General features: G+C 41.4%; 1 protein-coding gene across 1 annotated transcript; it reads right to left on the bottom strand.

Annotated features, from left to right (window-relative positions):
- Positions 1 to 4,687: 4,687 nt before the first annotated feature.
- Positions 4,688 to 10,969, bottom strand: LOC310856670 (doublecortin domain-containing protein 2-like; the record flags this gene model as incomplete). The annotated part of the gene is made up of 8 exons (XM_083762141.1): positions 4,688 to 4,725; positions 5,178 to 5,358; positions 5,665 to 5,719; positions 6,680 to 6,829; positions 7,027 to 7,161; positions 7,884 to 7,960; positions 10,027 to 10,081; positions 10,680 to 10,969. The coding sequence occupies 8 exons, from the start codon at positions 10,967 to 10,969 to the stop codon at positions 4,688 to 4,690; spliced, it is 981 nt and encodes a 326-aa protein (XP_083618267.1).
- Between the last annotated feature and the right edge of the window lie 767 nt (positions 10,970 to 11,736).

Here is an 11,736-nt window from a genome sequence, read left to right as displayed (position 1 = left end):
GCGACAGGCAGGCAGATACGACATTTCGACCTCGCAGTCTTTGTCTAGTAAGCCACACACACACACACACACACACACACACACACACACACACACACACAATGAAGAAAGAGACCCCTCTCTCTTTCTCTCTCTCTCTCTCTCTCTCTCTCTCCAGAGTGGTAGGCTCTTTTGTTGAATTGTCAGAGCAGCAATTTTCCCCGTGAGGGGAAGAGACAAATAACACACAGCTTTGAGGGCTGTATGGCGTGATTATCCAGAGGAAACGCAATTATCCAAGCCCCACCCAAGCTTTCCCTCTTCCACCCATCCCTCCATCATCAATGCCACTTAATTCATTCCCTCTTCCACCCATCCCTCCATCATCAATGCCACTTCATTCATCATCATCATCATTATCATCATCGCTCTATTTCATTCCTTCTCTTCTCTTCTCTCCCCTCTTCTCATTTTCTTCACTCCTAACCATTGCTCTCCTCTCCTCTATTCTACATTTGTGCTCTTTTTGATCTTTCAGCATGCATGGCTCTTCGAAAGCCTACATGGGTTGTGCAAGGACGTGCTGTGATTTGCCAGTGCAAACGCGCTATGATTGGCCAGTAGCCACTTTGAGTGGCAGTCAGGGAAAATGCTCTCGCTTCAACACTAACTTGATTGAACTAGGAACCTCATGGGCACAGCTCCCATTCGGCCACACTACCCCTGAGCCACTGCCTTTTCAACAGAAAGATGGAACTGAATGGGTCACTGGGGCTTTAAGGAAATTAAGTTACACTTAGTTGCACACAGGAGTCGTGCGTCTTCAATAGCTGATCTACAAGCACAACTGTGACACGCTGTGAACTTGTGCTCCCGCTATTGTTGATGCGTGACCCTGGCGTGCAACTAAGTATAAAGCAAGCCTTACTCCCTTGAACACACAGGCTATGCAGCAACAGGAACACTCTATTCCATTTCCATTCACAGAAATAAATAGACACGCATTAGACATTGTCAAACAACATGTTTCTTTTGTTTGTTTATGGTTATATCGGAGTCATATGACGCAGTATGCTTATTCAGCATTGTGATAGGTAAGGGATATAAAAGAAAGGGGGGGGGGGGGCACCCAGATAAATGTCTGTTGTTTATTCATGCTTCCAGAGCCAAAGTCTAGGACCACATTTACCTGAGGATTGATTCCACCTGTGCCTCCCCTGTACTGTCAAGCTCTCAGCTTCCTTCACATCTACTCACAAGGGGACTAAACTCACTCTCCTACTAAAGTTAATTAGGAAAATAAAGAGGTATGGATTGAGAAAAGAAAAACAGGCACACTGTCCTGGTGGCTCAGCAGGTCAAGCCAAATGTTCCTTTCTTTAACACAGCAGGTTTGAAATGTTATAACAGACCCCCCCATGCAAGCACACGCACACATGCACGCACGCCACAAACAACCCTTCTGCTCAAGCTGGTTCTCCACTGCCAGTGGACAGTGAATAATGGATACTGACACACACATGCACGCAACGCACGTATGAACACACGCAAGCACGTATGAACACACACACGCACGTATGAACACACGCACGCATGCGCACGCGTGCACACACACACACACCCACACAGAACGTCTACACACGTGCACACACACACACACACACACACACAAACACTCACACACACACACACACAGAACGTCTACACGCGTACACTCGTGCATCCAGACCTCCCTGTCACAACACAGCCAGCACAGAACCGAGGGAGAAGCTCAGGTTACGAGGTCATCCTGATTCTCTCCGTCTTCCTCCCTCCTTCTCCCTCCATCTCTCCATGTCATCCTCCACCCTTTCACTAAAATAGGTTTATAATGACATGATACCTTTATAATGATCCTCTGTCGCTGCTCCAGTGATCCATCAAACCAGAGATTTGACGCAAGGGTTTCAGGTGTGTTCTTTCCATAGCCAGTTAGACTCGTACTTCGCGGTGCCAACACCTTTGGCTATAGTGTATGTTCTTTTGGCAAACAGTACAGATGTGGTGATGTGTTACGCTCAGACTGGGCTGAGCGCTCCCAATAGGAAACTCTACACTGGTAAATCATAAGTGTTCCTTTAACTCTGAGAGTGTAGAAATGGACCCATAAACAGTATTTCACTGTGTATAATATATAGTCCCTTTGGCATTGTTCACAACAACACAGATAATATCTGCTACTGGATAGATCTTAACAGTAAACAAATCAATTAGCCTAGTTATTGTTGATAACCAGTGTTGATTCTGCGAAGGCCTGGCCCGTCAGCACCATGAACAAAAAAAGACCTGCAACTCTCTCCCTTACAAGGGGAGTATTTTGCCATTTTTTACTATTTTGAAAAACTTTTTAAAATTGTTAAAACGTGTCGATGTAGATCGGCTATAGTTGAACATTTGAAAATGCTTTTCAAAATAGTAATAAATGCCAAATAAGTGTAGGGATAAGGGGATAAGCTCCCTCAGCACCATGGACAGAGACAGAAAAATACAATATTGTACCCATGACTTCCACTGCAAATGAACTCTCAGAAAATGAACACTTAAATGTTGCGTTCCTTTCCTTCATTGTGAAAACCTGTGAATAACGTTAACTTAAAGGGGGAATACAGCAGACTCTATAGCTACAGTACGTCTATGTTAGAGATATAGGGCTCCATCTTGCGCCACCCTTACCCCTTATCCCTAAACTAATTTGCCATTTTTTACTATTTTAAAAAGCCTTTTAAAATAGTTCAACTAGCCGATCTACATCGAGACATTGTGAGCTTGTAGATCGGCTATTTTAAAAAATGGCAAATCAGTTAAGGGATAAGGGATGAGGAGTGGCGCAAGATATAGCCCATGTGTACTGGTGAATACATTTGACGGCAGACTTACCCGGTCAAATTATGAAGGATGACAGGGATATGTGATACCTCATACAATATCATCAAATGACTGATCTTGTTCTCTGACCCGTCCGTCTTTTAATTGAATCGTTGCTCAAGGTCAGCCAAGGACACCCATAATGCAACATGATTCTGTATGCCTGTAATATGACATGCCATACAATCTAATGTAAAGATGATTTTTTTAAGGTCACAATACAGCTCTTTATAAGCTAACAAAAGAACACACGTATGCACCCATGTATGCACGCACGCACACACGCGCACGCACACACTTGCACGCACACACACAAACACACACACACACACACACACACACACACACGTGCATTCACGCACGCATGCACGCACGCATGCACTTGCAAACACCAACATTTCTCCTCAAATGCCAGCTCCCCTGAACCACAGACACAATTTTCCATGCTCCTTTGGGCTCCTGTTGTCAACTCTGCTGCCAGAGGAGAAAACAGGCTACCGTACATCGATCTTCAGCCTAAGAATGACGTAATGTAGCTCAGGCTCCAGTACAGGCAATAGTAACGACACTACCATGTATCAATCCTTCTAGTAAATGTACCGTTTTCCCCCAACGTTGCATTCAACATTATATTTAGAAAGTATAATTTGGCATTCATAGGGCCACAACATATTCTACATGAGATATACTGTTAACCCATTAAGACCTTAGGCCGATTCTACAAATGACTTCTAAATCCTAACAGTTTTCTGAAAAGCTTATGTTGCTATATCAGTGCTGCTCAAACTTTATTCATGTCAAAGACCCCCAAAGTTAGCCTATTTGGCCACAGACCCCCATCTCAAAATATTTGAGACCCCCCCAGGAAGCAAAGCTTTGAGTTTGATTATTCATATATATATATATATATATATATATATATATATATATATATATATATATATATATATATATATATATATATATATATTAAGATTAAGATTTGCACACATTTTCAAGATTTTTCTAAAAACTTTTCTAAAAAACAGATTTTCATGCCATGCTATGAGCTTGTATATCTGCTATTTTTGAGTAGACATATAGACAAAGTGTGCTATATACTGTACAGTAGATGATTTCTATGTGGGTTAATGCTGCACCAGTTATAAGGCCAGACGATGACGTTATGTTTCACAGAACAGAGAGAGATGCTATGTTGCTGTCCTGCTGTGAGCCTCACAGACCTACTTCTAATATTTCCCAAAGAGCAACAGTGCCACTAAGTGGACACTTGAGAGTATATCATGTTACATAAGATTTGAGAAGCCAGGCATTACATCATCAAACAAATTAAAGGGAGATATCCAGGACCATCTAGTTAAATATGGAGTAAGTGACCTTAGTTTATTTATGGCAGTGGCACATTATGCTAAAGGCCAGTCCACACGCAATATAACTAAACTATAAATAATTAAGCATCCACACTGATGTTGTAATTATGGTATGGTGTACAGTAGTGTCTGCCATTCACTTGCAAACACGCATAACTATAGGATAACTATAACAGATATTTGCAAATGCCTGGTGTGTTAATTGACTTATGCACAAGCCCATAAGGCTTACATGGACACATGCAAAAATTCTAACAGAAACACAAACAACAGATCAAACAACAAATAATAAATATGACGTCTGATGAGGTGAAGTTGAGGATACTCACTGAAACTTTAAATAGCTTCACTAAGTGGCTTGGCTGATTGGTCAATCACTGAATTGAGCGGTGTGTTATTTCTGGATAATGACCGATGAGCTCAATAACGGACCGCTAATTAAAGGCTCTGAGGCAGGGCCGTGCAGAGAGCACTGAGGGGGCAGGGGCCCAAACCCAAGAAAAGGGCACATGTGTGCGCGTGCGGTGCGCAGTGCCTACATTGGATGTCTTATGCTAATGGGGCCGGACCGGATCATACGTGGCCCTTGTTTTTTTTTACAGCCTGCCATAATTCTTTTGGGGGAAAGGGGCACTTTGAGGCAAACGCCTCAATAGGCCTATTTGAAGCGAGAAATAGACAATGCAGTAACGTCAAATGTATTCTATTGTCAGTGTTTCTCAACAATGCCCGGCTTGCCATCAATTATCCCTTGCCTAATAGGCCTACATGAATTTGAATATTTGAATTAATATAGTCGATATCTAGTCTCACAATATCAATATAATATCGATATATTGTCCAACACAACATGCCAGGTCTTCCTTGTAATCTGGAAGCCGTGTAACTTTCTACTCCATTCAACTCCACTGTGTTCTGCCTTACCGTTATCAGGGACACTCAGGGACATGCTCAGTCCACTCTTGTTCTTCCTGAGGGAGATGAGTCTGGCCTGGGAGAAGTCTCTGACGATGGAAGACAAGTGTTCTTTGTTGTTCTCAGCCTGGGCTGGAGGAGCCGTCTCTCCACCTTCATCATCACAGCTGCACCGTACCATGGACTTACTCTGGAGGTAACAGCAAGCTCATTTCGTTTTGGAACATTAGGATTTACGTATGAAACTGATATTGCAAACAGATGTTGTTTTAAAGAGGGCAATAGTGTCATTGCACTCAATCAGCAGTTTATTCGATTAAAGCACATGTGATGATTAAAAGGTCAATAAATGACAATAAACAAGATTTCAGAATATATATATATTTTTTTATAGAATACCTTGTTCAAGAATCAATGACTGCTACACCTTTGAAATTGTAGAAGTTGTCAAATAGAAACAGTAAATTAATTGAATGAATGTCTGTATCATTCTTACATTTTCATTTTGCTTTGAGAGTCTGTAAATAGGGGGGAGAGAGTGAGCTTTTGTTCTGTAAACACAAAACAGAGAAAGAAACAAGAGTTTAATTCAGTGTGTCAAGAATAAGTAATGTTATTGTATGTTGTTGTCTGATAAAGGTGATGCTGGACAAATATCAACTGAAATCTTGTAATGTATCTGGGGGAAACACATGATTGACTGTGGCTCATAAAGTCATGATACAGTGAATGTCAGAATATAAATAACGCCTTTAAATGGAGGTACTGTATGCTGACATCTTATGTCCCATAGTAGAACTGCATCTTACAGTCTCAGAAAACAACTGTCTGACCACACATACACAAATCTGCAGCCACCTCTTTTTTTCATCTAGTACTCTTTAATAATGCTTGGATCTATCCTCTAGCGACTACAGTACTTTGGGCTAGACTGTAGCCCCAAAGTACTGTGTAAATGCAAATAACTGCTTTAAATTGATTGTAGCAATACCTAGATAGATGCATGAAATCTGTTATGCACGATATGTAGTAAACTGCAAAGGAGATTATTTGCATAAATTTGCGGATCCGAAGCCTCCCTGCTTGACACTCAGCATCAAGGGTAGGATTGGGGGTAAGACTCTGGGGGTAAATTCCCTGACATACTAGCGTCATGTCCAGGGGGTGTACTTGTACATCAAAGCTGCCTCACGCTACAGAAACAGGAGATAGGCTCCTGTCCTGCCCTATGGGCCTCATGGCTCGGCAAGGATTATTTAGTTTTACTCTACCTGCCCTTGATAAACTTTTAGAAGTTCAACATTTCTTAAATGTCCAACATATAACAATCTGCTGCTTATCACAATTATAATTTGACATTAAATAAAGAAGGAAATGCACCGGTTCTGTAACTATCAAATTATACACAGATTGTTAAAACACAAAATAGACATGGTTTCTGTGAGTGCTTGTACAAATATACTGCACAAACATTGTGTATTTTATTTTCAATTAAAGTGTGAGACCTGTACCCATTGACCCTCCTTGTCCCTCTTGGCTTGGCGAAGAGCAGGTCACTGTATGGCAGCTTCTTGAACTTCTCCTTGCCCACAGCAACATAGAACTGGCCGGTGTCCAGCTGCTTCCCATCGGTCACCTGGTGGCCTTCAAAGGTGTAAAGGCTTCACACGCACACGCACACACACACACACACACACACACACACACACACACACACACACAATTTAAAAAAAATCCACCGACAAGCTCACATTTTGCAGAGTGGATATTTTTTCTATTTTTCGGACACAGACACATATAGAATAATCAAACAAATCAATTATCAACATGTAGTGTCCTACACACAACAAATGCTTACCTCCGCACACCCCCCAGAATCTTCAGACCCATCTTCTCTGTGACCATCTCTAGAATTCTGTCAAATTCATCCAACATCCTCTGGGGGATCAATAGCCTCGCAGCTGGGTTCAACACATCCCCATTCGCTACGACACTGAGGACAACAACGACCGTTATCATGGTACATTTTTCATCATACAAGTTACAAAAATAAAAACAACGCTTTGGTTTTATATTTTCTCCCACAACTTCCCTACAGCCTTCCCCATTCCTCCCCATGCACTCACCATCCTTCCCAAGGCCGGACATACAAACAACAATACACATATAGGTCCTACTGTACACATACACAATCAAATAAATTTGGTACATTTTGCTAGAACATTGACACTTGGTCGTGTTTTTTTCTCAAATTAGCTGCCTGAGATATGTGTACATAATAATAATGCATGTATACAATATACATATAAGTATTGTTGCTGTCGGGAGGAAACCACCTAACTCAATTTTTGAGGTTTTTGATTGTTTTTTTGTTTCGTTTTTTGCATAAATCAGTGCTATTGGACACACTGTATGTTGGTTAAAAATATTGAACCAATTAAAAGTAGTAAAAATGTAAGCGCTTCAGACAAAACCTCTTAACTCCATTTGACCCTTAAACTGTCTGCTAAAGCATCTAACTCCACCATGCACTTCTGTGTGGTTTTCTTCATTTACTGAAAAAAATATTTTTTTTCAACATTTTGGAGTTAGGTGGTTTCTTCCAGACAGCAGAATGAGCAGATATATTGTACAGTATACCATACATATGCATTATACAATCTCCTCTCCACAGTACCATGATGCAACCCAAGAAAATATTAAAGTTTAACTCACAATATTGGATACGGCTCCTTGATGGGTTTAAGGAATCTAGCGGACACAATGATTCGACTCTGGGGCAACGGTCTAGCCTGGCAGGGAAGAATCAATTTAAAATGGTTCAATGCTGTTCAGCCTCTTAAGTTTTTGGCTGTTGTGCTGAAATTCATTGATTAATTTCTTTGTTTTGCTTCCATGCTATCAAACTGAAAAAGAACATTTTAATGAGTTTGACTTTTTTTTTTAAATACATGAATTTGAAACCTTCAGTATATTGCTTTAACATCCCATAAATCTAGAGTATGATACATCAAAGAAATAAAAATGTTGTCCAAAAGGTAAGAGAGACAAATAACTATTGTCCAAACAGAAATACTTTCCCGCATCTCTACAGACATAATGAACTGGAGAATGGCTCCTGCATAATCCTATGGGGGTATGAGGTTGCAGAGAGTGATCACTGCCTGTGCTCTGCCATAGCACCTGGCAACCCATTGTGATACTAAAGCTTTGATCCTGAGAGGGACAGCAAGATCAGGGAAGCAGTATATTAAAAGTCTTCTGGGGTTTAATATGCACCCTAGCAACAGAGGTGAGCAGGGCAGAAGCAGGAAGGTGAAAAGTTCTATAAGTCACCTAAAATTGACACAAAAAAAACTGAAATGGAAGTTTAGAACTGGAATGAAAACAGGATTATGGGGGAATAACATACATAGTGAATGTGATGCTGCTAAATAATTAAAGAAGACAAGGTTGCTTTAATGTTTTATAGTATTGAACAAGATTCAACAAGATAGGCTGCCATCCTATATTAAAATTGCCTTAAGGGGGTCCGCCGGCCAGTCGACCTCTGATGTCACGGTCATGTCACCATGACTCAGCCATAAGGAGTTCCCAATCCAGCTATAAAATATGTGTGTTGTCTAGCCAGTAACCTCAATATGTCATCATGGCATCAGGCGAAAACAAATCACTCAGATCCATATACAGTATGGGCACAAAACCATGGGATTTATAAAACTCGCTGCCTGAAGAATTTCTTCAAAACCATTGCCCCTTCAAACCAACAAATCAGTGATTTGAGAAAAACTTTACTGTGGACAGATCATGGAACATAAATGAAGTAAGCACAACAAGTTAAATAGTAACTAAACTGTGTTCTGCATTAAGAAAACGACAACATGAACGTTTTGACTCATGAAAAGAAAAAGCGCTTGAGAGGGGTTGTTGACCTGTTGAGTCTGAGGGATGCATGACCACAACAAGCTGTTCTTGATTTGGCTGCAACTCGGAGCTGGTGATTAAAGATGCATTCAAGACGGGATGATTACGATCCAATAATTAATAATGCATGGACACTGAGACAACGACAAAGTGATTCTTCACTGACTCAATGGAGGTGAGTGAGTAAGCATTACACCTCGCTTAACTGATCTTTTTCACACCACTAGTCACGGTGTGTGTGCGTCTGCGTGTGTGCGTGTGTGTGTGTGTGCGTGCGTGTTGGGGTTGTTCCAATCTAGTAGTCAAATATGGCACGGTGTACGGCATGGAAAAATCTCCCTTAACCCATTTAGACCTGAGGACGATACTAAAAGAAATGTCTACCTATGTTTCTGTCAGTGGTGCACTGGTGCTCAACCTTTTTCACGTCAAGGACATCCAGAATTATCTGTATTTGGCTGCGGACCCCCATCTGAAAATATGTTGTTCCAGGGACTCCCCAGAAGCAAAGATTTGAGTTAAAAACGTTCGCTCTGAAATAATATATTATTCAAAGATTTGTGCCACATTTTCATGATTTCATTGGACTTTGTCTGTGTTTTGGGACTTATTACTTGTATTTGTGTTCTGTACCTTAGTAGTTCTGTACCTTAGTAGTGTTCTGAGATTTCCTGTCTGCCTTGTTTGCTATCACCTGCCTTGTCCCACCTCCCTGTATTAGTGTAAAGCTTCTGGGAACTCAGATTATCATTAGTGTAACCCTAATCTGAGTTCCCAGAAGTTTTATTTTTCGCCACTAGGGGGGCGAGAAAGACAAGCCCTCACAGACTTCACATGAACGCGCACCTAAATCAGTGAGGGCTCATTATCGCAGTGAGTGAGTGAGATCCATCACTCTGATATTGGAGCGCTGTAGGCCTATAACAGATCTTACCTGTAATGGAAGAGTCTGCATCATCCTCTTCTTTCTGGAGCCAATTTGTAGGTAACTGCAAACACAATTAAAATGCAACACAGAAGTTAGTATTTTTGATGTGATGCGCATGCGCGCGCTCATGCACGCGCGCGCGCGCACACACACACACACACACACACACACACACACACACACACACACACACACACACACACACACACACACCAACTGTTTTGTTGAACTCAGCCACCCATGCTCAGCTGTGAAATTAGCAGAAAGGTTCTGTTACTTTATTAGTCTTGGCCTCTATAGCTGTGTGCAAGATTAAGGGATGTACCGGTATTCTATCATTTCTACATAACACATTCATTGACATTATTAGACCAATGCTACCATGCACACATTTATGCATGTTGGCCATGGATGCAGAAGGAAGAAGGAAGAAAAGAAAGAAAAGAAAAGAAAAGAAAAGAAAAGAAAAGAAAAGAAAGAAAGAAAGAAAGAAAGAAAGAAAGAAAGAAAGAAAGAAAGAAAGAAAGAAAGAAAGAAAGAAAGAAAGAAAGAAAGAAAGAAAGAAAGAAAGAAAGAAAGAAAGAAAGAAAGAAAGAAAGAACAGATGGGAAAACATAATTCCAAATGACTAACAATGAAGGATTTGATAGGCTACTTACTCTATCTTCTTGAATTTCTCTCTCCCAGCAGCAACGTACTGCTCGCCGCTCTGTAGTTGGTCCATACAGTCCACTCTGTGGCCTGCTCTGGGTGTGTAAATGTGCCTGACGGCTCCAAATGGGGGTTTCACCCCACTGGTAACCTCTCGCAGCAAAGTCTCGAAATTGCACACCCTCTTTTGATTGATCACTATACGACGAGCCTCATAGAAAGGATCCCCGTTTCTGTATATGAAAACGCTCTTCACAACTGGCTGGGTGAGAAAGTTTGGCTTTTCAGGGCTCATCATGGTGCGTAACGCAGGTAGCACGTACGTGCCGAGAGAATACTCAACGAACGATATTAAAGAACTTCACAAAGATCTCAAGCAACTTATCAGTACACGACGAATAAGTTACCACTTGACTCCATCCTTTCTAAAACGTTGATGAAACATGTAGCCTAAAGCGCAAAAGACTGAATGGATTGTCTTTTTGAATGGAGCAATTCCAGCGTACAATGACGCTCACGGCATAAATATGCTTAAATATCCATCAAGCAATTCGCTCACGGGCGGGACATGAGGAAGGGCTCTGGGTTATTGTCGCTCGAGTCGCTTACCGCTATGCTAATGCCACTGAATGAATGCCACAGCCCACAGGTGACTGACTGACGATAAGAAGTCACAGCCAGGCTCGTTGACTGCTTCCCCTGTCCCCTCCGCCCCACCATGCAGGCGAGGCGAGGTATCATGGGAACTCATCTGTTGGGACGTTTCCATAGTAACGTTATTCCGCAATCCTCAAGTGCCAAATACTTTACACATGCAGCCATAAAGATGAACAGGTAAATTGGCATTACCTCGTATGAAAAATATATATGAACTGAAGAGTGGTTTTATATGAAAAGAGAACAGCTCAATATATGTAGATATTTCACTGCAATGTTGACATTTCCTTGGCTTGGTCTAACAGTTTAAACTTCCTCCAGCCCAAGATGCTTAATTAGGCACAAAGGGACAGCTGCATGGGGTAAGGTTGTCAATGGCATCCCGAAAGTACTGCCTGAAGACAAAAT

This window comes from Protomyctophum parallelum, assembly GCF_964188405.1.
Source record: "Protomyctophum parallelum genome assembly, chromosome: 3".
Taxonomy (NCBI): Eukaryota; Metazoa; Chordata; class Actinopteri; order Myctophiformes; family Myctophidae; genus Protomyctophum; species Protomyctophum parallelum.
The sequence above is the reverse complement of the archived record's forward strand: the minus strand, read 5'-3'. Positions and strand labels throughout refer to the sequence as shown.